Below are 27153 nucleotides of genomic sequence, written 5' to 3' on the forward strand. Positions count from 1 at the left end.
CCCTTTGTATCTTGTACCATTTCAGTTTTCATTCTTCATTTAGTCTCTGCGTCCCTAACCTAATTTGATTGCTGTTTGCTGTTTCTACTTAGTGTGACGTGACTCTTGAGCCTTGATCATGGTATCTTCACCTTTCAGCTTAGCTTTGAACGTCCTTAAAAGGGAAGCTCAACACTGATGAGTTATTTGGAATTTATCTCATTTTAATAGAGTCTCCCTCCAAACCTAATGCTAACTCCAAAATCTAATGACTTACAAGTTGAATGTAGACTACAAACTTTTCTTTCTTTCTTTCTTTTTTGGCTAGATGGTTTTAAATTAGAATACGTTGACAGCATATAAAACTGGGAGATTTTATGTAAAAATTCAGAGCCCTGGCTTCTCTTGAAAAACCTGCAAGATTTGGTAACGTTGGCCATATGTTCCTTCATGGTAACAATCACTCGGAGCTACGTAGCAGTAATGTCCTCTCTCCAATTCTGCACCATCCCCTTGTTCCTCTACTCCCAACCTGCTGCCTTCCCAGCAATGAGGTAAGTGTCAGTTTTCATTTGTCTTATGTCCGGTCCATTTTTATTACCAACTTGGCACTTGTAGGCATAGGAGTTGGTAACCCTTGGTAAAAAAGTAATAGGCGAGCAGAGACCTTGCTTATCTTTATACCTCTGTATTCCCTGGCTCTCGCTCAGAAGTTTTTTGTTAAATAGGTAAATTTTTATTCCAGAAGAATATATCTACTAAACTTAAAATCAAACTGGAAGGAAAAGTGGATGAGTATATATAGAATTGTTCAAGGTCAAATGAAAATGATATACTTCTGCTAATAAGGGTTGGCTTTGGGCTCAAAGTTAAGATTACAAAAACCTCAAATAGACTAAGAGGGAACAAAAGGAATCCTTTAAAATGAAAAACAGTGAGCAAATTCATTTATAAATGCATATGCCATATTTACTATCACACTGACATATTAAATGTAAAGAGATTATATTTAGATATGTTAATTTATGTATTTAGATATGTAATTATAGAAGAAATAAACTTTAGTTTTCTCTTTAAAAAATTTTTAAAAGTAAACAAGAAATGGTCATTGCCTGGGTGGCTCACTGGGTTAAAGTCTCTGCCTTCGGCTCAGGTCATGATCCCAGGGTCCTGGGTTCAAGCCCCAAGTTGGGCTCCCTGCTCTGCGGGGAGTCTGCTTCCCTCTCTCTCTCTGCCTGCCTCTCTGACTACTTGTGATCTCTGTCAAATAAATAAATAAAATCTTAAAAAAAATGGTCATTGTGGAAAGATTATAAAATACACAGAACTAAAAAAAGTCTCCAGTCATTCCTAGTGAGAGGTAACAATGGATAAGATGTTAGTGTATATTTTGATAAACTTCTTTTGACTGATACAGTGTGTAATTTAGATTTATGTATACATACATAATTACACTTTAAAAAACAGCTCATTTCTTTTTTTTCCTTTCTTTTCTAATTTTTTTTTAAAGATTTCATTTATTTATTTGACAGACAGAGATCACAAGTAGCCAGAGAGGCAGGCAGAGAGAGAGGGGGAAGCAGGCTCCCTGCTGAGTAGAGAACCTGATGTGGGGCTTGATCCCAGGACCCTGATCATGACCTGAGCCGAAGGCAGAGCCTTTAACCCACTGAGCCATCCAGGCGCCCCTCTAATTTTTTTTTTTTAATTTTATTTATCTATTTCACAGAGATCACAAGCAGGCAGAGACACAGGCAGAGAGAGAGCAGGAAGCAGGCTCCCCATTGAGCAGAGAGCCCGACGCGGGGCTCGATCCCAGGACTCTGGGATTACGACCTGAGCCGAAGGCAGAGGCTTTAACCCACTGAGGTGCTCCAAACAGCTCATTTCTGATCTTGGAAAAACTGATTCAATTCTGCCAGTATTTACAGACTACCATATGACTATACTAGTCACTTAATTCCAAGATGCTACATCAATCTTTTTTCAGAGTCATGAAAGAATTGAATTGTTTAAAAGAGCAGATATGAGGACAGTTGGTGAAAATTACTATAAAAGGAAATGTGGCAGAATGGAAACAGGACTCAAATTTGGGCTTTAGCCCTCAAGCAATTGTGTGACCTTGAATAAATTATTGAAAGTGCCAGTTAATTCATTTATGACACTGGAGGGTCCTTATGAGAAATAAATGAGCTTATGGCATAGAATGTTTGGAACATGACACCCCCATACATAACAGTTGTGTTTATTATCATTATTATTATATTGATCAAATTATGTTGTTAATGTACCATCTTTACAGGAACTGAAGTGGAAATAAAGTCAGAAAATAAAGTTTAAGAATTCTGTGGATACAACTCAACAGCAAAGACCCCAAATAATTCTATTAAGAAATGGACAAAAAGGGACGCCTGGGTGGCTCAGTTGGTTGGACGACTGCCTTCAGCTCAGGGCGTGATCCTGGAGTCCCGGGATCGAGTCCCACATCAGGCTCCCAGCTCCATGGGGAGTCTGCTTCGCTCTCTGACCTTCTCCTCGCTCATGCTCTCTCTCACTGTCTCTCTCTCTCAAATAAATAAATAAAATCTTTAAAAAAAAAAAAAATAAATAAAGAAATGGACAAAAAGCCTGTAAAGACTTTTTTTCAAAAAAGACATACAAATGACCAACAGGTATTTTTGTGAAAAGGTGCAACATCCCTAATCATTAGGAAGATGCAAATCAAAACTATAATGACAGATCACCTCACATGTGTTAGGACGGCTTTTACCAAAAAGATAAGAGATGTTAAGTGTTGGCAAGGATGTGGCAAAAAGGGAACACTTACGTACCACGGGTGGGAATACAAATTGGTCCAGCTACTATGAAAAACAGCACAGAGGCTACTCAAAAAATTAGAAACAACTACAATATGATCAAGCAATCACACTTTTGGGTATATATCTGAAGCAAACGAAGTCTTTATTCCCAAGAGATGTTTACAGTTCCATGTTCACTAAAGCATTATTCATAATAGCCAAGATAATGGAAAAAAGCAAAGAGTCCACTGACAGATGAATGGATAAAGGAGATATGTGTGTGTGTATTTATTTATTTCAGCCATGACAGAGAATGAAATCTTGCTATTTGTTACAACAAGGATGAACCTAGAGAACATTATGCTAAGTGAATAAGCCAGAGAAACACTAATACTATATGATATCACTTAAATGTATAATCTTTAAAAAAAAAAAAAATTAAACTCCTGGAAACAGAGAGTAGAGTGGTAGTCGGGGATGGGGGAAATGAGGAGCTGCTGATCAAATGCTTTAAGCCTTCAGTTATAGTGAGTTCTGAGGATCCAATGTCTAGCACGGTTAACTAGCATGGTTATAGTTAATAGTATTAACTATAGTTAATACTATTCTATCTACACTTGAAATTTGCTAAGATCAGTCTTCAGCGTTCTCACCACAAACACAAAGAAAACCAAAAAGTAACTCTGTGAGGTGGTAGATGTCTTAACCTGTGTTAATCACTTCACAATGTATACATGTACCAAATCATCATGTTGTATAATATACTTTAAATACATACAACTTTACTTGTCAATTATACCTCAATAAAGCTGGGTAAAAAAAAAGAATTAAACTAACTTAAGATTTTGAGAGAAGTGAGTTTTCTACCTCCAAATTCTGTCTCACAAAACGGAGGTACTTTAAAAAAGTGGAATATAAAATCTGCTTAGATGGGACTTTCATACCAGTACATTTATAAAACTAGGAGCTAAAGAAAAAAATAGGTAAAAATATCTGGGTATCTTGAAGTTCCTTGTTTGAAGAACCTGCTTTTGCAGGGGAAATAGCCCATATAATTAAAAAAAAATCTGAAATTGTTAGATGTTATCTCAGAAGACAGTTACTTTATAATTATGTTTATTACACTGTAGTATAGTTATTTTTAAAATTCTCTCTACCGCTATCTTATCCTTACATCAAGGGTAAGGAATGTATCTTTGGCATTCTTTGCACTTTCCATTTTCCTTTTTTCACTTCCATATTATGTTATGTAGCTCACATCAAATAATTATCTACTGATAAAGTAACTTAGTGAAGAAACCATAACTCCTATAGCTTTAATTCCAAGAGGAATTAAAAAGGGGAACTAACCCAGGCCTGTGTCTGGTTATAAAATATTAGCACCTTGGGGGACCTGGCTGGCTCAGTTGGTGCATGCACGAGCGTGCAACACTTGATCTCAGGGTTGTGAGTTCAAGCCCCACACTGAATGAGATCACATATAAAAATAAAATCTTAAAAAAAAAAAAAAGTAGTACCTGAATTACTTAAGCAGATTTTTCATTATGACTCCAGGTCCTGACTCACAAGATTAAGAAGCGTGGGTTAAGGATACAGAAGGCAAAGTTTAATGTGAGTGTGTTTGCACAGAAGCATACAGAAAATGTTTTTAAATGATTAATTTTTAATATATCCTCAGGCCCTCTAATAGAAGATAGGAGTAAGCTCTGAAAAGAGTGGAATGAGATGGCCACTATTAACAGAAAGATTTATCAAATTCCCTCTGAAAAATAAAAACGTAGAGAGCAAAGAGAGTTTAACCTACCTCTCTCTTTGCAAAGGACAAAAAGGAATTCAGCAGCAATTTGCTTGACTCCAAGGTCAACATGTGTCATGAGGCGCACCAGCTTATTTCTCACAGTTGAGCCAACTTCAGGTCGATTCGTCACATCCCTCAATGGTGGTAAAACCTAATGGCAGAAATGCAAAAACCATCATCAGTTGTGGGGTCCTAGAGTAAGTGAGGATGGTACCATGCAACTGGTCAGTCTTACAATGTCTATGAGCTCAGTTCTGTAAGAATGGAAAAAGCTTTTAAAAGCTAAATAGGTTTGCTTCCAAATAAGACAAAACAAAACAAAAAAAAAACACCCTAAAGTGATTTCATGGTTGTAATGAAATTTCATTTGAAGAGAAACATCCCTTCATTGTACCACCATGAAATACTCTGATTCATTTGGAATTTTTAATCATTAAAGCATCTGGAATGCCTTTGTCTGCCTCTATCAAAATCCACTTTAAAGTCAGGGTCAAGTTTCTCCTTCTTCCACGGGGCCTTCCTTAAAACTTTGACTCCTATTGATTTTCCCCTTCTTGTAATTCCTGTAGCATTTTCAGTATTTACTAAAAAAAAAAAAAAAAAAAAAAAAAGTCTGTACTTAGGTTTTCTTATTTTATTTTATAATAAAAAATGGCTATTCATTATTGAATATTTTCTAGGTGCTAGTTGCTATAATAGAGGATATACATACATTCTGTATAATCAGTCTCCACAGTAACCTTGCAAAGGAGGTAGTAACATCACTATCCCTATTTTATCGATTGTGATCTGCAGAGGACTTAGGACACTTCTTGGTTTGTCTGTTTTTTTGCTCACTCGCTCACTCAATTCATCCACCCAGACCCCTCCCTCTTCAGGGTCTCCTCCTATCTCAACTGGTTGCTTCATCTCAGCCTCTTCTGCCAATTCTTTTTCTCCTCTTGTTTTCTAAGTATTGGAATAGTCAAGGGTTGAGCTCTTGGGCAACGTTCTTCACTATTTTCACTGAATCTACTGGTGATCTCATCCAGCTTTATGGCATGAGATGGTCTCTATACACTGAGAACTCCCTAAATTATATTTCTATCTTGATTTCTTTACTGACTTCCAGACTTTTATAGACCTCTCAAATTTAGCATGTCCTAAACACAAATCTTCCATGCTCCCACCAAAGCTGTTCCTTCTTAGTTTTCTATCGCATTAAATGGTAAGTCTATTTTTCCAACTGTTTAGTACAAACACCTTGGAAATAGCCTTTTCTCTTTCACACCCCATATCCAATCCACCAGTAAATTATATTGTTTCTACCTCTGAAATATATCCATAATTCAGCCACTTCTCACTGCCTCCTCTAAAATTATCACACCCAAATTACTGATATGTCTCACCCAAACTGGTTATTACCACAACCTCCCAGTGCTCTCTGCTTCCATTCCAGTTCTTCCGTGATTTATCCTCTACAAAGCAGCTAGGGAGCCTCTGAAAGTCAGATCATGTCATTTCTGTTCTCAAAGTCTTCTAGTTCCCAGCGCTTGTCATCTTACAGTGAAAAACAATGTTCTTACAACTCCCTTAGGTTTCACATAATCCAGCTTCCTGCTCTTTTTCTAACTTTATTTCTACAGTTCTGGCCGACACTGCTACAGCCACACAGACCTCCATGGAACTCCTTACACCACCCACTTTCCTGTCTCATGGTCTTTTCATCTGCTGCTCCCTCTGCCGAGAAACTCTTTCTCTAGAAACTTGCATGGCTCATTCCCTTACTTCAGGTCTGTGCTCAAATATTACTTACAGGATGACATTTCTTGACCACCCTATATGACTAACCTTGACCACCCTATATGACTTCTCTTTTTTGTATACCACTCCCTCTAAGTGCTTTCTTTAGCCTTCCTCACAGCACTCATCACCACCTGACACAGTATATATTGTTTTACCGTTGGCCCTTCCTCCACAAGAGTCAGTGCCAAGGGGGCAGGGGTGTCTTTGTTTTGTTTATTCTTCTCAGTTCACGGCACATTATAGGTGTTTAATAAATATTTGTTGACTGAAGGAGGAATGGATTCAGATATCTTTTTTTTTTTAAAAAAAGGTTTTATTTTAAGTAATCTCTACACCCAAAGTGGGGCTCGAATTTACAACCCTGAGATCAAGAGTCATATGTTCTACTGACTGAGAAAGCCAGGCACCCCTCAGAATCTTTAAAAGCGCCTTCTGTAACCTAGGCACTATGAGAGGAAATGGGGATAAAAACCAAGTCAAATAATAATTTACCGTGTCAGACCCTTCATGTTTATATCATTTTATTTAATCCACTCAACTGACTTCTTTCCTCTCTCCTTCTATATTGAGTGCCTACCATGTATCAGGAGGTACTGAAGGTCCTGTGAACACAAATGGCAACTAAACCTCAGAAAACTGAATAATCTACTCAAAGTGTTTATAGAAGCCATATTTCTAATAGTAGAGCACCCTGATTTCTGTGCTCTGTAAGTACAAAGTCACTGCACAGTGAAGATTCAGCCAACCATACTGAGTTTTATATGGTCTCTATATACTGAATATATTGAAGAATGAGATCTTGAACAAGGGATTTCATGTAGTATGTGCCTACTGTTCCAGAGTAAAGAATCTATTAACAAAGGTTATCACCCCAAAGTTTTGTTAGCTGTGTTTTGGGTTTCTTAGAAATAAGTTTTTTTTTTTTAAATAGAAGTTTGTTGCTTTTATTCTTATATATCACTCCCAGACAATCTGCATTTGTATGGACTCATTCATTCTACTTTCTCCCAAATATTACCCTCCAACAATTTTTTTTCTTTTCTTTGACAAATCTTGTCCATTTCCTCTTTCAAATCCATAAAATCTCGTCTCTTCTGTAAGCACCTCTCCAGACTAACCCAACCTGGGTCAGTAATTTCTACCATGTTCTCTTTCCACCTGTCTAAATGCTTAAGACCAATTTCCTCTGGGTATGCGTGAGTTGGACTTAATCAGGTATTAACCATAGGGCGTAATAATTAATTAGCTATTTATACTATTTGTTCTATTATACTATTACCAAAGTTAATCATCGGTTACTTTACATTCTGCCTTTCTTTCTTTGACAGAGAGAGAGAGATCACAAGTAGGCAGAGAGGCAGGCAGAGAGAGAGAGGGGGAAGCAGGCTCCCTGCCGAGCAGAGAGCCCGATGCAGGGCTCCATCCCAGGATCCTGAGACCATGACCTGAGCCGAAGGCAGAGGTTTAACCCACTGAGCCACCCCGGCACCACATATTCTGCCTTTCTTAGACTGCATCTTTCTCAGAAGGAAAGTTGATTTTTGTGTGTGTGTCTTATATCTTAGTCATCTTTACTTGTCATGTTTCATCTCTTTATACTGTAGTGCTTCTTTGAGGACAAAAAGTGGGTCTTATAATTTTTGTGTCCATATAATATGTGGCCCAAGACCTTCATACAAAGTTGTTAAGAAACAGGTTTTTTTTTTTTGGACTACCTTGGTCAGAGACAGCAAAATCTAAACAGTTCAGTTGAACCTGGATCTCCTATGAAAAAAAGCTAAAATACAGAAAACTTAAAATATTTTTCATTCATTATTCTTTACCAAGTATTCCTAGTCATGGTAGAAATGTCTTAAAATAATCAAACTGGAAATTACCTTAATTCATTAACTATTTCATTAGATTTAAATGATTATTCATGTTTTCACGGCACTCCTCTCTTCTTCCAGTGAACTGTAAATTCCTCAAAGAAAGAGTCTCTACTTTCTAATCTCTCCTTAGCAGCAGTATCTACTAATGTGCCTCACATATAGTAAGATGCTTACTAAATCTTGACCATAAACATAAAGGGGTAAAATGAAGCTGGTTCATTGAACAAGGGAAATTCTATAAGGCAGAAAAAGAGCAGTGGGGTGAATGATGGGGCCATATACTGAGATGTGGAAGAAGGAAAGAAACAGGGTGAAGGGGTGGGAAATCAAGAGATTAGTTTGGGATGTTAAAGACCTCTACTATACATCCAAGAGAAGGAGATGAGTAGGCAGCTTGTTACATTAGTCTGGAGCTGAAGGGACTGGTCAGGGCTGGAAATATAAATTTGGGAGTCATCAGCATATAGATGATTTTCAAAGCCATGACTGCTGAATGAGATCACCAGGGGAGTGGAAGTGGAGACAAAGACAACATTGTCTTGGGGCACTCAGACATTGCAAAGAGGTTCCCCCATTGTGTCCTAGAAACCAAGTGAAGAAAGTATTTCAAGAAGGACAGAATAGTCAGTTACATCAAAATGCCCTGGGGGAATGCATTAAAAAAAATATTTGAGAGCTATCAGATTTGGCAATATTGGGTTGATGAATTTTGATGAGCACCTTTGCAGTAGAGTGGAAAGCATGAAAGCCTAATTTCGGTGGGCTCAGGAGAGAAAGACGAGTAAAAAGAATAGAGTATGGAAAACTCTTTTGAGGAACATTGCACTAAGAAAAGCAGAGTGATGGGGAGGCAACTTGAGAAGTGAAATTGAGGGAAGGTTTTCTGTTTTATTTTTAAGATGGAAGGTGTGTTTGAGTGAAGGCAGAAATGACCTCGCACATTTTAAAAAAAAAAAAAAGATTAATTAAAAAAGAGAGGAAATAAACGCAGGAGAAAAGTTCCTGAGAAGATGAGAAGGAAAGGAATCCAGGACACAAGTGCAGAGGCTGGGCACAGAAGAAAGCAGGGAAAACTCACCCATTATGACAGAAGGGGAGACAAAGATAAATCATAAGGGCAGATGGAAAGAATTCTTACCATGAACTCAACCATCCTACCCCAGACCTTCGCCATCAGCTCTCTTTTCAACTGGCCTCCTTGCATCTACTCACGTCCTCCTAGTCTATCCTATATATAGCAGCCAGAGTATTTTAAAATATAAACGGCATCCCTTTCATCTAATTCCCCTTCTCAGAACGGTTCAGTGCTTTCCCATATCACTTAGAAGGGCATCAAAAGTCCTATACAACCTTCGGCATCTGGTTCTTACTTACCTTTTTTTAAACTTCATCTACCACTCTCCTTGCCAGTTTGGTCTAGCCTCCTCGCCCTTCCGTAAGCCCACCAAACCAGCCTCTCACCTCAGGGACTTTGATCTTGTTCTCTTTACATTCCTCTTCCAGGTTTTCTCAGAGATCCTTTCTTGTCAAAGTTTCTGCTCAAATGTCATTTTCTCACAGAGGCCCTCCCTAGTCCCCTAAGTCTCCCCTTCTTCTTTTTGAAGAACACATCTCTCCACGCCATCATAACATACATACATTCATTTCCTTTTTGTTCTGCCACTGTAAGGTAAACTCTACAAGGGAAAGACGTCATCTTTCAGTGCTTAGAAGACAGCACAAAGTAAAATGTTTGTTGAATAAATGAATGAATGACTCAGAAAAATACAAAGGGTCACGTTTTTCTGGATTAGGAAGATTTCAAAGATTAAAACTAACTTTTCTGAGTTTCTGATTTTATGAAAGAAAACCATTATGAAAGAATGCAACTCATTAATTCTACTTTTAAAAGACACGTATAAGAAGATTAACTATGAGGTGTAATTTGCATTAAGCAGTTACCTGATCTTTGAGAAATTTTCTGATGTTTCGATGGGCTCGGGAACATTCTGTTAATAAGCTGAGAACTGGAGTTAGACCTTCTCTATAGCTGCTTCCCTATAAAGAAAACCAGACATACTGTATTAGTTTCTAACAGTATTACTTTCCTCTGTATAACTGAGCATGTTAATATTCCTTTTTTGAGGGAGAGACATTTTATGTTATTAAAGCAACATAAGCTTTCATTCCATCACTTAATTTCATGTTTATTACTGTGGTTTTTTAAAAAGATTATTTATTTATTTATTTGACAGACAGATCACAAGTAGGCAGAGGCAGGCAGAGAGAGAGAGGAGGAAGCAGGCTCCCCGCCAAGCAGAGAGCCCGATGTAGGGCTTGATCCCAGGACCCTGGGATCATGACCTGAGCCAAAGGCAGAGGCTTTAACCCACTGAGCCACCCAGGTGCCCCTTAATGTCTGTTTTTATCTTCCCTGGATTTTCCTATATTGGGCTTAAATGAATCAAAGGTTTTGTTGACCCACCCACACTACCTTGCTATCTTTTAATATAATTAACCTGAAAAAGCAACTGAGAGATAAGAAAATAAGCAACTCACAACAAATGAAAAGTTGATGATTTTTTAAAAAGATAGCCTTTTGGTATTATGGAAAGAATTTATCATCAAGTTTTTTGGGGGGAAAGTTTTTACTTCTAGGTCTTACAAAATACCTACATGGAAAAGTAATTTTTCCTTCACTTTCAGGCACCAGTCATAGTTTTAGTCTTGGATCAACAAAATTTTTGGCTTTAAGCAAATAAATTTGTTTTTTGTAATTAATCATATACTGTAATAAAATGATTTCCAGGATATAATTACGTAAAACATTAGCTACTTAAAAAAAGCTTATATTTAAAAATCATGTCCTTGTGATGTCTGCATATATGGCACATTTACATTCTTTAGAAACATCTTCCCAAGGCCTCCCATTTTATCAGTCTTACCTTGTCTATTCTCTTCTCCATAAAATTGAGTAAAACATGAATGGCTTCCATATTCATACCATTGTATACCATGGTATTCTTTTTCAAAACAGTTTCTTTCTCAGCCGTTTTATCACTGGGCAGTTCATCTAGTGTCGTTGCCTCTTGGGCTGTTTCTTCATGGGTTAATGGACAAATGAGAACATCCAAACAAGAGACCGGAACATTGCTTAAAAGGTTGACTGCATTGCTGAAAAGCAATTTAAAAATACAATATTTTAATTTCATTGAATAGTCTTTTAAAATGCAAACATAAGAAGTTGTTCAGAAATGACTTCTAGGAGTCAATTAAAATTTTTCTTTTTCAAAACAAGCCTTTAATATTACTTGGCATTTACTGACTAAGAGATAGAAAATAAAGAGAACTGTTTTAAATACACATATGACAAATTAGAAAGAACAGATGTTAAATGGACACACACAATCACATGATGTCATGTCACTTTCTGAAATGCTAAAATAGGAATTAGCTTTAACACCAGCTCTTTAATTTTACTATGACACAATGCTAGCTTTATTTTTTTCCTTACGGTTTTAAATCCTTTTGTGGAGCCACTGGTGTTTTATTATTCCTTAGATTATAACATAAAGCATTTGAGAAGCTGTATATAAGCAGCTTATCACAGGCAACAACATTAAAAACCAAATTTTATAGGATTAAGTTTTGTTCTTTCTGGACATAAAAAATACAATTTTAGATCATCCCATTTTTAAAAAAGACATTAGCAGAAAATGGGTAATGGTGCTTTTTCTCCTTTTCTCATCACCAGGTCTCTTTAAAAGAGCCCAACATAGCCCTTTCAAATCTTTATCCCCTAGGTCTTTCTGCTATGTTGTTAATGAACGCAGGCACCTGGATGCACACCAGTAGGGGGAACCCAAACCTTGTGTTTTTGGTATTCCTTAAAAATCTTGCTCCTTGCTCAGTGTGTTAAGAGATTAAAGTGACACTAATAATTTTAAAATTAGATATGTTCTCAATTAACAGATTTTCCTTCAGGCATTATTTCACATTCTTTCATCTAAAAGGAGGTGGTGTTCTCTGCTAACTGGATCTCCTAAGCCTGTGCCTCAGAACTTCCTGATAAACAACAATGGAAAGACAGGCATTACATTTCCTAGTGACAGAGAAGCAGATCTAAAAATAACCACATCCTGACTAAAAATAAACTCTTGCAAATGCAATGGAGAAGTCTAACCACTTGGAAACCAAACTCAGGGCTTAATCTATCTGATGCTGTCTTAATTTAGACCACAGTAGTTCTTTTTAATTTAGATTATAATGGTATCCTCAAAATAAAACAAAGTATGCAACAACAAAACAGAAATAATATATACATTTGTTTTCTTTCTTTCATTCTGAAGTGTAGCTCTCATTTCTCCAAGAATGAGTATTTCCTTCCTTTCTTTTCATATCATGGAAAAAATATTCATAAGAAATCAAAGTTTAAAAATTAGTGCAGAACAATGAGTAGTAATGTAAAAGGTATCAAAACAATCTGAGCCACAAACAAAAATAACAATCCCATGGATGAATGAGTCCTGGCAGAATACAAGTTATTTGGTGGTCCCCATGAAAAATCTGTTGCTGCTGCTGTGATTACTACCTGCTACTGTTAAACGATGGCCCTAATTTTGGTTATTCGTAAAAAAAAAAAAAAAAAAAAAATCACAATTCGTTGAAACACAATGCTTTCCCCACAAACTTTCTTTTAAAAATTTTTGCAAACATCTGTAGTTCCTTATCTAGACTTAAAAATGTTTCACTTCTGACTTAAGCATTTGGAAACTGTTATTAAATATTACAAATTCACTGGGGATGAAAACAAATAAAACAAAAGAACTCTACCATAGAATTACTTTCTACAACTATATAAACCATTTTGAAATGTTAGGATTTTTTTTCAACACATAAGGCAATAGGCACTGAAGTCCACTGACAGTATAATTCTCTAAATCCACCATAGAGACCACACCGAAAAGTTTAAAACGATGCATTTCATTACAAAGGAATGTTTCCCTTTAAATTCATTTAAAATAAGCAGTTTCTAGGAATCTGGTAAATTTAAGAAACCAAATGTAGAGTTTGATTCAACAAATATTTGGAGGTTTTAGGCTTTTCAAGGAAAGTTCCCATTTTTACTTTTCTTATTAAACAACTGGGTTTCCAAACAACTACAAAATTAATTTTCTGGCTCACTGTGTTTGAGCTATTCTTTTTAAGTAAGGAAGGCCCGCTTTTTGAGCTCTGTCACTTCTCTGACAGTTTTATTTGTGGTAGAAGAGTGTATGAAATTCTCCAGCTACCAGGAAGTCAGTGACTATGCACAGATCCACACAATGGTGTTTGCATTCCTACTCCAGGGGGTAGAAATACTGTGTATATTACTCTCCCCTTTTCAGCTTCCTAGAGATCATTAATCACTGGGACATGACATCCTCCTACTCATGCTCCCAGACCCCTCCTGATATGCAGATTCAAAAGCAATGCCTATTTAGAACTCCTTAATGCCCTGATTAAAGCCTTGTTAGTTGTGGGGGAGGGGAGGCAATCTAAAAATCAGTCCTGTATCAATCATTGGACTAAACATAATTTAATACCAAATGACAATGAGGGACATGATAATGGTACATGGAGACCTATAGCCATGAACAAATCTTCCTGGTTCAAATATATCTTCTTTATTTAGGGCTCGCATATCTTTTCTTTATGGCTGAAAACTTACTTAAATGAAACTTCAGACCTCCAAAAGACTTCCTCCAAAAGATGTAAATTCCTAAATTTAGCTTGATTCAGTAATTATTTATTACTTGTGTCAGGCATTGTTTTATGAAGAAAAGAGACAAATCCCTGCCTTTGGGGAGCTTATTTTCCAGCATGGAGAGGACAGTCAATGAAAAGTAAACAAAAGAAATAAGATAACTGAATAGCATGGTAGAAGGTGATAAGCGGCCTGGCGGAGAAACCCAGGAAAGTAAGATAGAACAGGTGGGTTATAATTTTGAATAGAGTGATTAGGCTAGACCTCACTAAAATGGTGTCATTTAAGCAAAGAAATGAAGTGAGGTAGTGAGCCATGTCACAATGTGGGGAAAGAACATTTCAGAAAGAAAAGCAAGAGCAAAGGATCCAAGGCAGAAGCAGTGGCATAAATGAAGAACTGTGAAGTTGGTTTGCCAAACCACTATATATATAGGAAAAGGAGGAGGATAGGAGATCAGGTATGGACAGATTGGTCTTGCAGCCTCTTAAAATTTAATTTTCTGCTCAGTGAAGTGGGAGCCACTGTAGGGTCTTTCATGGTGATATACTCTGATTTACCTAAAAAGGGCCATTCTGACTACTGCATTGAGAAAAGAATGGCAGGACATCAAAGGTGAGAAGAATCAGTGTATCACTATAAAATTCAGGTGACTGAATATGATGATAATAGTGAAGCGGTTATATCTGGATACATTTTGAAAGACATTGACAGGCCAGTTGTGAAGTGTGAGAATCCAAGTTCAAGCCTTAGCAAGTGGAAAGCTGGAGTTGCCATAAACTGAAATGGAAAACACTGCAGGAGAAGCAGCTTTTCAGGGGAAGACTAAGAATTTAATTTTGGATATGTTAAATTTGGGATATCTATTAGACTTCCAAGGGGAGATGTTAATAGGAAATTAGTGGCAAGAGTCAAGTTTGGAGAGGGAGATCTGGATTAGAGATAGAAGCTGAGGGATCATTAGCAGATACATCTATCTAAATGTATCTGTCTGAATGTATCTGTATTTTTCTGAAGACAAAAGGTTGATTAAATTAGGAAGGGAATGCATGTGAACTAAAAAACTGTGAGGGTTGAACCTGGGGCACTCTATTGTCTAGAAGCTGAGGAACTGAGGAAAAAATTACAACTAGTGAGGTAGGAGGAAAACCAGGATAGTATGGTATCCTGGAAGAAAGTACATACGCAAAAGTGGGCTGTCAAATGATGTGGGACAGATCAAGTAAGATGACAAGAAGTGTCCACTGGGTTTTGCAAAATGGAAGTCACTAGTGACCTTAGTAATAAGCATTCTGGTGGAGCCATGGCTCTAAAGCCCAAGTAGATAAAATTCGAGAACAGTAGAAGAACCAGATAGTTAAGAGAAGACTGGAGCCACTGCAGGTGAGAAGTGTCCAGAAAACTCTGGATAAGATATGATGTAAAGACTCCTGAATGCTGCTCTCAGCAAAGCATAGCTTTTTAACCCATAGTGACCTGGTTATTGTTCTCTAAATACGCCATAGACACAAACTCTTTTCTGTGTTTGGCCATGGGTTCTCCTGCCTAGAAGAATATTCTCATTCTTTAAGACTAGCTTAAACCTCACTTCATTCTCAACAAATACTTAATATGCCTTGTGCTAGGCCCTAAGTATACCATGTAAAGCAAAGGACAAAGCAGGGAGGGGCCTTGGTAGACAACGAGACCAGAAAAGTACATGTATGTCTGTGGGGAGTGGGGCAGGAGTATTATAAAGGGGACTGCCATGATAAGATGTAGGTTATAGCCAGATGGGTTACTGATGACCTTAAACCAGAGTTATTCTGGCAAAGAAAAAGGTACAGAAGCCAGGGAAACATAGATTTCCCTGATAAGGAGGCAGATTATTAATAAATGCAAAATGACAATACAAGTTTACTCTTGAACATAGAGAGGGGAGCCAACGAGGATTCTAAGCAGAGATCTTCTTTTTTGAGAAACAACTCTAAATGCAGTGGAGAGGATGGATCAAACTGTTGGGTTAGGTAAAACTGTCCCACAGATCAGAGCAGCCTGAGTTTAGAAGTAGAAAAAGAAGGTGGTCTGACAGATCTGGGGTTGGGTGCTTCAAGACTAGCAAGACATGACAATGAAGGCACACAGATAGGTTGAAATGATGAACCAATGCTTTAGAATACAAAGGAAAGAAGGTAAACCCATAGAGGGCTCATAGGTAGGAGAAAGGGGAATCACCAGGAGACCAGAGGTCTGGATGAGGATGGAGAACAGCTATAGATAGTATGAGTAAGGAAAACTTTACTCATCATGTTAGACCACAGTGAGCTAGTCTTTTAAATTCTATTAGCAATTATTATTTTTTAAAAAGATTTTATTTATTTATTTGACAGACAGACAGATCACATGTAGGCAGAGAGGCAGGCAGAAAGAAAGGGGGAAGCAGGCTCCCCATTGAGCAGAGAGCTCAATGCGGGGCTCGATTCCAAGACTCTGAGATCATGGCCTGAGTCGAAGGCAGAGGCTCAACCCACTGAGCCACCAGGTGTCCCTCAGGTGCCCCTCTATTAGCAATTATTATTTGGATAATTAAGTCACTGGGAAACTACTCAAAAACTATCTTGTGATAGCTCTTCTATTATGGTCTTGAATTATTTTAACTTTTCATAATATTTATGTCTTGTCTCCTCATTTAGACTTAACGTTTCTCTAGAGTATGCACTGTGGATATCTCTTCACCTAGATAATAGTTATTCACAGTAAGAATCAGGTTAAGGAGCTAGGAGCTTTAATGATAACAAAAAAATAAAATAAGAACCCCCTTCTGCGATCTCTCCAAAGTAAACTCTCTTGTTTTCTGTATATCTACATAAGCTTGTCCATGTCTTACACAACACTCATCAAAATAACTGTACTTATTTACTTACATGTCTGTTTTACCCCCTAGCTGGTAAGCCCTAGAGAACACAGATTATACTATATTCATCTTTGTTGTCCTTAAGTTCCACATAGTGCCTAGCATATAGTAAGTGCTCATTTAATAAGTAGAAGCCAAAAAATGATATCACCCAATTTTCAAACTTCTAACAAAATTTTTTTATTGTAGTACAGTTGATATACAATGTTATATTAATTTCAGTTGTACAACATAGTAATTCGACAATTCTACACATTACTCAGTCTCAGTGTTCACCACAATAAGTGTAGTTACCACCTGTCATTAAACAACATTATTACAATATTACTGACTTTATTCCCTATATTGTACTTCTCATTTCTGGGACTTATTTATTTTAAACTAGAAGTTTGTACCTTTTAATCCCCTTCACCTGTTTTAACCGTTCCCCCAGCTCCTCTCCCCTCAATTTTCAAACATTAATTAAAAGTTGGTCATGTGTAAGACATATGCCTAGCTAATGCTGTGGTGGTAATCATTTCACAATATGTAAATCTATCAAATCAACAACATTGTATACCTTAAACTGAAACAATGTGATATGTCCACTGAATCTCAACAAAGCTGGAAAAAAAGACATTGCTTAGGATTGTAATGAGGTATCATTAGGTACTAAATTGTCCCCAGCATATGAGATAAATTAGTCTAAGCAAAGAAGCAACAAAAAAGGCAGGGAGGTAAGTACTTTTTAAAGACACACAGGTTCTCTGAGTGTGGGGGAAAAAAAAGAAAGAAAGCATTTTGTAGATGCCAGTGTGCTAAGTGAAAGAAATGAGTTGAGAGGATAAAATAAATTAAATCAGATCTGGTCCTCCACTCTTCTCACCTTTCTAGCATTTAGGCCATTCCCATTTCCCCCTTCTCTCTAAAATAAAACAAAACCACAACCACATCCACATGCAACTGTTTTTGGCAGTTTATACATAAGTTTACTGATTATGGACAAGAGGGTTGAAAATACTTTCAGGAAGATAACAGAGATGAACCGAATTAGGATGTCCTTTAATGTATCAAAAAAGATGACTCAAACCAACAATTTACTTGTTACTTTAAGTATAGACAAAAGGAAATGAAATAAGTAGATTTTAAAAACTATCTAAGATGCTGATTAGTGGAAATAAAGGTGAAGGTCAACTTCTATGTGAGCTAACTCATTTTATCTCTATGTCCCTGTCCTCTTGATTGCTCTGGGGGTGGGGAAAAAAAGGAGACCGCACATCAGAAAAAGCTGGTGCCTAGCCATGTTTCTACTCACTTGTCTCCTGGAGGAGCCTAGTAGACTCCTGGCATGCACGTATCCTAGAACATCCCTGGCTTGAGAAAAACAGATGAATGGAAAATAGGTTTCTCTACATGATCATAGGATATACATAAAAATCCTAACAAAATATCAAAATCAAAAACAACTTTTAAAAATATATCTGGAATTAAGTATTGGACCTAAAAGCCAGTGTGCTTATTGTAATAATAGTAAAAGAAGTGGCAGTGGTAGCCGTGTGACGGCAGAGGTGACAGCAGCTCGCACACTTGCTGAGTGCTTCCTCAGTGCAGGGACAAATTGCTTTATTAATTCCTCATTTAATTGTTACCACAACTCTTTGAGTTTTAATATATAATCATACACTATCCAGGTTTACCTATTTTGTTACATTTTTCCTTAATGTGTCAAAAAGAAAAAATAAACTTATAAAATAACTTAAAAAAAATGGAACAAATTGTTACTTTGAAAAACATTCCGATTTTTTTTGTTTTAACTTTGCCTTAAACACACACATGATTTTCTGTAGAAATACTGAAGTATAAATATGCAGAATTTAGTGGGTATTACACTATAAATAAATACGCAGAATTTAGTGGGTATTAAAATTAGTGGGTATAAAATTAAAACTAGTAAGTTTCCTAATATAGCCCTCTGAGGTTAATGCAGTTTTCTCTGTATTTAAATGGCTTAGCCTAGAGTCACTACTCTCAAATGATACTAATCAGTTTAATTCCGATTAAAGGGACATGCAGGGCCATTCCAGATAAACTGTCAAGTCAGCAGCAACTTTGATCTCCTAGGAAAGGCTTTGAGCTATACTCCTATATCCTGTTTGTGGCTCTAGGGAAATCTTACTTACAGTGTAGCTAATAGATATTTTATCAGAACAAGTTTTAAGATAAAAGTAAATTTAAAGTAAAATGTCTTTAAAAAGAATATTTAAAGTAAATATTATCAGAAAGAAAATAAAGAAATCTGATTACTTTTTTAAAAATCTGGTTCTTAAAACCTCTCCTCTTGCTCTTTTTTTGATAAATACTGGGTGCTGTGTTAAAATATTAAAAATATCCAAGAAATCCTTAGCAATGTTTTTTTGTAACCAGTGTAACAACTCCCAAAACACTTTCTCCTTATTCTTTTTTTTTCTTTTATTACGAAGACTTTATTTTTTATTTTTTAAAGATTTTATTTATTTATTTGACAGAGACACAGCGAGAGAGAGGGAACAGAAGCAGGGAGAGTGCAGGCTTCCCATGGAGGGAGCCTGATGCAGAGCTCGATCTCAGGACCCTGGGATCATGACCTGAACCGATGCTTAACGACTGAACCACCCAGGTGCCCCTCTCCTTATATTCTTGTATGAATGCCATTTAACTTACAATAACTGATTTCCAAAAGAAAAAGCCATCAATTTACTCTGTTCTTATTGTAAATCCATTTTTTTAAAGTTTCAGCATCTGTATTTCTAGTGTCTCGATTATGAAAAAAATTATGAGTCAGAGTGTTTAAATTGTTTTAGAGACCATGATTTATTGCACTTAACCTGATTATTTTTAAAGGCACAGTCTCAAGAAAATTAAAGGAACTTTTGATCTGTACCCGAAGGAAAAGAAATCACACTTTTTAATTGTGAATAAAATAATCTTTTGAATGTTTGCAGGGCAGAGTACATAAAGTAACCTAACTCTGTAAAATATCAAATAATAAATTGCTGATCATAACTAAAATAATAAGAGCGTGCTGGGCCCATAACTAAAATAATAAGGATTTGATTGAAAAATAGTAAGGTTATGCTCCATTTTTACACTCTGTTGTGTTTCTATGAAGTTTTATTTAAGCCATATTTAAAAAAATAGAATACTGTAAATGTAGGTGCTTTCTACTATTAAGAGGAATCCAGATTTATTTGTAAAGCAGAGTTAATGCCAAAGGTAACTGCAGATTTGAATTTATTTGAGTTGTTTAAAATACCATTTGTATTTGGGGTACGTGGGTGGCTCACTTGGTTAAGCATCTCCTTTCGGCTCAGGTCAGGATCCTGGAACCCTGGGATTGAGAGCAGTGTTTCAGGCACCCTGCTCAGTGGGGAGTCTGCTTCTCCCTCTCCCTCTGCTTCTCTCTCTCTCTCTGCCTCTCCCCTGCTGATGCTCTCTCTCTCTCCAGTAAGTAAATAAAATCTTAAAAAAAAAATACCACTTGTATTTTTAAAGAGTAAAGCACCATAAGCAGTCTTATGTTAAAATCAGAAGTGTTGTTATTGCAAGTCTGATCTAGAATAGAAAGAGAACTAGAAAAATGCATGAACTCAATTCAATTCTTACAGAATGACACATTTTAGCAGTAGTCCACCAAGAGCTCCAACAAGCAAGTCACAACACTTGAACTATTTTTTAAATATTAATACTTGAGACTGTGACCCAATTTTTATAATAAGTTTTAAAAATTTAATTAATACATATTGCTTATGATATACTTTTTGGTAACTACTCTTACAGTGAAATCAGTGAGACTATTGAGTGCAGTAATGAAAAGCAGGGTTCAAATCCAAGTCCTGTCACTTACTAGGGCTGTGTAATCTCAAAGAAATTGCTACATTTTTCTACGCCCCAATTTCCTGGCCTATCGAAAGGCAAGAATAGCAGTAACCTCATAAGATGAGTATGCTGATTAAAGTAAGTTAATCTTTATAAAGCACTTAGCATCGTGTCACACTTAGTACTCAGTAACTACTGAACTGTGCTATTATTACTGTTACTCTGGGTTTTATTGTTGAATGCAACAAACGCCAAATTCTCTTTTGTTGGACTCAATTTAACAAAGTCAAAGGGAATAGAATGAAAAATTCTCATCAGGGCACAGGAATGATTTCTCAACAGTTACCAGACTTACTGTAATATTTTCACTTTCTTGTGCTTTTAACAAGAAAAACTGGATGCATAAAAACAAGAATTGATGATATTCTTCACTGAGATATCAACACAGAGGTTACCTACCTGTGCAGCTCTTCTGTTTTGTCTTCGGTTGGACCTACGATTAGTAAACAATGGCGAAGGACAGCTGCCATGACACGGAACTGATGAGAATCACTCTACAGCAAATAAAAAAGACAAGAGGAAAAATTTGGGATTGAATGCCTTAACGAAGGAGCTTGGTGTATTACTACCTTCCTCCGAGTTATCTCCTGGCCCACCTGCCTCCCCCCCGCAACAGTCAGTCATTCTTATACCATACATAATACAAGTCAGGATACTGTAGAAAAAGTTCTCAGTACTAAGTGAATAGTTACTGTCTCATATGAAGAGCTACAACCACCTCCAGAAATGGCTGAAAGCAGACGGTACTGGTCTAGCTCCTCCCTTAGGGCATGCTGGGCACAGAGATGCATGATCAACATCCATGCATGTCCCACTCTGTTTTACAGTAAGATTCAATTCACCTAATGATCTTTGCCATTTCCAGAAAGCCTAGATTCTTTTGATAGTATACTGTTCCAGTCTGCTAATTGTTATAAAAGTTTAAATAGATATAATGCTATCAGATATTTTAAGAGTGGGTTATATATCCTTAATGCCTCATTTCTTGATTTTCAAAAGCAATTAAGTTAAAATCTATAATTTATCAACTTTATTTTAATGAGTCTTCTTAATCTTCTAGCTTCCCCAAATCTTGCTAATTCCTCCCAAATTACTGGCAAGTGATGAAAAACAAGTGATCTGAGTTTAATCTCCTATTTTCCCAATCTTTACTCACCCATTGGTATTAAAGACACATAGAGAGTCAGAGAGAAAAAGGCAAGCAGTAGGAAATAAGCTAAGTTATGAGTAATCACTTAGTTTACCTCCTCTTTTTTAGTGAGCTCTTGGGCCACTACAATTTCTTTAGTCACCTGTATCAAAGTCATCTCTCTCTTTGTCCAGATTTTTAATAATTAGAAAACAGGGGCTGCCTGGGTGGCTCAGTGGGCTGGGCCTCTGCCTTTAGTTCAGGTCATGATCTCAGGGTCCTGGGATTGAGTCCCGCATCGGGCTCTCTGCTAGGCAGGGAGCCTGCTTCCTCCTCCCTCTCTCTCTCTGCTTGACTGTCTGCCTACTTGTGATCTCTCTCTGTCAAATAAATAAAGTCTTTAAAAAAAATAGTAATTAGAAGACAGATAAAATGAGTGATAATTATAAGAGATCCTGTGTATGCTATACTTCAGGAAGTAACCAATTACTTCATAAACTATTTAAAAATTCAAAAAATTTTATAAAAAATTTTTAAACTTTAGTATCTATTGATCTCACGTCTGTATAAAGTGAAATATACTCACATATTATACATATATTCATATATGTTCTTATATTCACATATAGGTGAGAAGATGTGTCTTAAAAAATCTAACAAACAATAGAGCACAATTTCATTACTCCTAATGCAGAGGACAGAATTTTAAGCATAAAATTATTATATGTTTATTTGAAGAGAGGAAGGCCTCAGTGGCACAATGGAAAAAGCACTGCATTTGGGAGTCTAGTGGCTAAGTTGTGACCTTAAACAAGTCATATAGCTTCTCTGAGCCAAAGTTTCCCCACAGGCATCTCCACACGTATGTGACTGGTAGGGTCATAAAAGAATTAAAGAGGATGATACACAAGGAAGTGCTTAGCACTTGCAATGGAATATTTGAAGATGAGGGGAATAATGAGGGAGAAAGGAAACAGAAGATAGAGCTGAAATGAGTGATAATGAAATAATCGTGTGCGGGGAAGGAAGAAAGGAAAGGGGAGGAGGAATCCGTGGAATGTCAGAGACCTGAAGACTGGCAGGGTTGACCCAGAGACTGTCCCATTCGCCATCCATTTTCAAGTGCCTGAAACAAAATTCTCTAATATGTAAATACACATTTACTTACCCCAAATTACATGAAGCACATTGAAACACATGTGCAATTCTTCCATATAACTTGTTTTTTTTTTTTTTTTTAAGATTTATCTGTTTATTTTAGAAAGACAGAGAGAAAGTGTGAGCAGTGAGCAGGGAGAGAGGGAGAGAGAAACTCAGACTCCACACCTAGCCAGAACCCCACATAGGGCCCGTGACCCTGAGATCATAACCCTAGTCAAAACCAAGGGTCTGACGCCCAGCTGTCTGTGCCACCCAGGTACTCCTTCCATTTCCTAACTCTTAATAAGATGTTTTCCTTGGTTTTGACAATTAAGTGGGAACGCACTTCCTTTAAAAAGGATTTTAAGATTTTCCTTAGGCACGTGAGTTAGGCAGTCAGTTAAGTGTATGACCCTTGATTTCAGCTCAGGTTATGATCTCAGGGTCAGGAGACTGAGACCTGCGTCGGGTTCCATGCTGAACGAGGAGTCGGCTTGGGATTCTCTCTCTCTCTCCCCCTTCCCACCCCAACACACTTGCTCATGCATGCTGTCTCTCAAAACAAAAACCAACACTAGATTTTCCTTTATTCTAGGTATCACAGTTGTTCTCTTCTCACACTGATGTTGATAAGCTTCTTGCAAAACTATCCATTTTGGTCTTTTTACTTGCAACTGTAAACCAAAATCCCACTTCTTTCCATCCCATTTCCTTGTGTCCCAAGTTGTATAACACCAATTCCCAAATTGTACCTATGTCTGCAATGCCCTTTTACCATAAATCCACTAAATTCTCTTTATTTCTGTACCCAAAGCAACTGCTGAAATCCATGGATTGTTTCCCCCACTCCTGGCATCACCAATTCCTTTTCATCTCCTAGGTCTCAGTTAAAACATTTTATCAGAGAAGCCTCTTCCTTGTCCACTTAATCTAAGTAGGCTTCTTCCTTCATTATTTTCTATCACTATCTTATTATGATTCTTTTCATAAAATCATAATTTGTAATGCCACACTTGCATTTCCATTGCTTTCTCCACTAATCTGGTAACTTTAGAAGTTTAGAGTACATATGTTTAATAGGTGTTCAATATTTATTTATTTAGACAGGGAGAGAGATAGGAAAGAGAGAGAGGCAGAGGGAGAGGAAGAAAGAGAATCCCAAGTAGGTTCCACACCCAGTGTGAAACACATGTAGGGCTCAATCCTACTGTTCCGAGACCATGATCAGACTGAAACCAAGATTTCGATGCTCAACTGACTGAGCCACCCAGGTGCCCCAATATTCAATAATTTTCAATGTAAATTATAAGCAAAACAAAAAAGAGATGCAGCCATCAGTGGGCAGCTAGATAAATTTTCACAAAACGAGCACATCCATATAACCAACACAAAAATGATCCAATGTCAAGATCAAGAACTGCAGAATTTCCCTCATGGCCTCTTCAGATGACAGTCGCCTGTTCTTCAAGGGTAATTCTAGTTTCTAACATTATAGATGATTTTTGTTGTCATTCAAGTTTGCTTGAATGGAATCATAAAACTTAGGCCCTTTTGTTTCTGGTTGTGAGATTCGTCCAGGTTGGTATGTGTAGCTAGCCTACACATTTTCATCACTTGTGTTCATTTTCATCACTTGAGAGTACTGCTATTTGAGGTGCAGTCTGTGGACCAGTGTCGATCCACTGACCTGCAGTGCCCCCTGTGCAAAAAGTATGCATGAGCATTTAGAGACTTTTCCAGTTTGACAATGTATGTAATACTGTGTTATACAAGAGTTTTATTCTGATAGCTAGGGCAAAAAAGAATCTGGTCCTTCACCACAGTTAGCTTAAGAAAGCACTGCTGAATGCAGTGAATATATTACACTTTACTTATCTATCTTACTCTGGATGGACACTTGGGATTGTTTCCAGTTTGGGGCTTTATTGACGGGTACTTCTGTGAATATAATTTCTTACGCCTCATATGCTGTGTCAAGCTTTAGAGTATACTGCCAAATAGTGTTTCAAAGTGTTTATACCAATTTACACTCCCAATAGTTGCTCTACAGTTGTGGCAACACTTGGTATTGTCAGAGTTATAAAATTTAGTCATTCTTTTGGGTGTGCAGTGGTCTCTTATTATGCATTTTCCTGATGACTAATGAAGTTTCATATGACTACTGGTCATTTGGATACCTCTTTTGTCAAGTGCCTATTCAAGCCTTTTTGCTGATTTTTTTATTGGGTTGACTCTGTATGGATTTGTAAGGCTTTTTAATGTATTCTGTATAGAGTTCTTTATAGATGTGTTGCAAATAACTCTTCTGTTTTGGTGGCCTGCTTTTTTACTTTCTTCTCTTGATGAGCTCATTTTAATGAAGATCAATTTGTCAACTTTTCCTTTAAAATTTGATTTTTATTTTGTCAGTTTTAGAAATCTTTGCCTACTTAAGAAATGTTTGATAGATAAAGTCATGAAGATAATCTGTTTCCTTCTTAAAGCTTTATTATTTTACCTTTCATATTTAGGTCCTTATCTATCTCAAATTAATTTTTGTGTATGGCATAAGGTAAGGATTCAAATTAGTTTTTCTTCCATAAAGACATACAATTGATCCAGTACAACTTATTAAAAAAGTCTACTCTTTCCCCACTGCACTTCAACATTACCTGTGTCATAAATGAGTTGACTATATAAGTGTAGGTTTATTTCTAGACTCTATTCCATTAGTCTGTCTCAGTCAAAGTTTGCTGAATGAATGCTACCATTTAAGAAGTATTATTTAACAAAGGTTAGAGAGGATACTATTTTCTAGTATTGGCTATTCTGCTGTTTGACTTTCCATAAGTAATTTAAACTCTGAACTTTCATGTCCTTTTTTATCAAACGGGGTTAATGCTCTTTTGTCACAAAGATGCTGGATAGATTAAATATAATTATTCTTTATAAAATATTACACAAATACAGTTTATATAACTATAATTTACTTGCTTCATTTTAGTTTTGATATCTTTAAGATATCTATATTCTCTCCTCTGAAATCATATCTTTCAGACATCAATATTCTGTCCTCTGAAATCTTTATCTCCAAAGATTGAGAAGAAAAAAAGCCACCAGGGATGAAGGGAGGAGGAAGAGTCAGAAAGCAAACAGGCTTGCTGTGATAGTGGAAATCAAAATAAAGTAACACTCAATTAAAAGGGAGATAAAAACTCAGGAAAGTCTTTGGGATCTCTTTATATAGTCCTTACTTCTTAATTACAAATTCTACTACTGTCCTGCTGCCTTTTTTCTCCTGTGCAAACTGTGGAAGATTTCACTTTTGTTTGGTAAAGGTATGGATTTCCTCATATCTTTCCATTCAAAGTGTCAACTGATCTAATCAGTGCCTGTGAAAGTCTGAAGGGAGAAAACTGTACACCAAGTCCTAATATTGTATTGTTATCCCAGGACAGTTCTAATTTCTTCAAGAAGGTTTAGGAATGTGTGAAAATTTGATTTCTTCAAGAAGGTTTAGGAATGTGTGAAAATTTGATTTCAATTCCATAAAAAGTGAAAGACATTCAGACACAGACATACATACACACAGAAGTATACACAAATTTACCTAGAAATAAAGCTATATCTCAGGTAACATTTGACGCTGTTTTACCCTCGCCCTTCTGCTTTAGCTTTACCAAGGTTATCTTTCCTGCCAAATTGTATATAATCAAAATCTCTGTCTCCTCACAGACAAAGATAATGTATTTTACCTCTGCATCTTTTTCATTGAACATGGTGCTGGGCACAGAGTAATAATATTATGCTTTTTTGAATTAATTTACGAGGGAAGATATAAATGTTATAAAGTAGAATGCCGTAACTCTAAAAAGGCTAGAAATCTGCTGCTCTAAACAATGTTCTTAAATCTTTTAGGCTTCTAGTTAATTTTGTTAGCTTTGACTCTTTTTTTTAAAGATTTTATTTATTTATTTGACATAGATCACAAGCAGGCAGAGAGGCAGGCAGAGAGAGAGAGAGAGGGAAGCAGAGCAGAGAGCCCACTGAACAGAGAGCCTGATGTGGGGCTCAATCCCGGGACCCCGGGATCATGACCTGAACCGAAGGCAGAGGCTTTAACCCACTGAGCCACCCAGGTGCCCCAGCTTTGACTTTTTAA

The 27153-nt window shown here is 36.8% G+C and overlaps 1 protein-coding gene across 9 annotated transcripts in view; it reads right to left on the bottom strand.

The window, feature by feature from the left end:
* Nucleotides 1–27153, bottom strand: part of RIC8B (RIC8 guanine nucleotide exchange factor B) — a 100647-nt gene that overhangs the window by 31027 nt on the left and 42467 nt on the right. For all 9 annotated transcript variants that reach the window (XR_006381418.1, XR_006381416.1, XR_006381415.1 and 6 more), the window contains 4 exons: nucleotides 21143–21237; nucleotides 11156–11384; nucleotides 10173–10268; nucleotides 4582–4726 (listed from right to left, as the gene is read on the bottom strand). Coding sequence is in view for 6 of the 9 variants with exons in the window: in XM_044229178.1 (XP_044085113.1) it covers nucleotides 4582–4726; nucleotides 10173–10268; nucleotides 11156–11384; nucleotides 21143–21237 (565 nt within the window). In the remaining 3 variants the exon portion in view is untranslated. The remainder of the gene's footprint in view (nucleotides 1–4581; nucleotides 4727–10172; nucleotides 10269–11155; nucleotides 11385–21142; nucleotides 21238–27153) is intronic.

This window comes from Neovison vison, chromosome 12, assembly GCF_020171115.1.
Source record: "Neovison vison isolate M4711 chromosome 12, ASM_NN_V1, whole genome shotgun sequence".
Lineage (NCBI taxonomy): Eukaryota > Metazoa > Chordata > Mammalia > Carnivora > Mustelidae > Neogale > Neogale vison.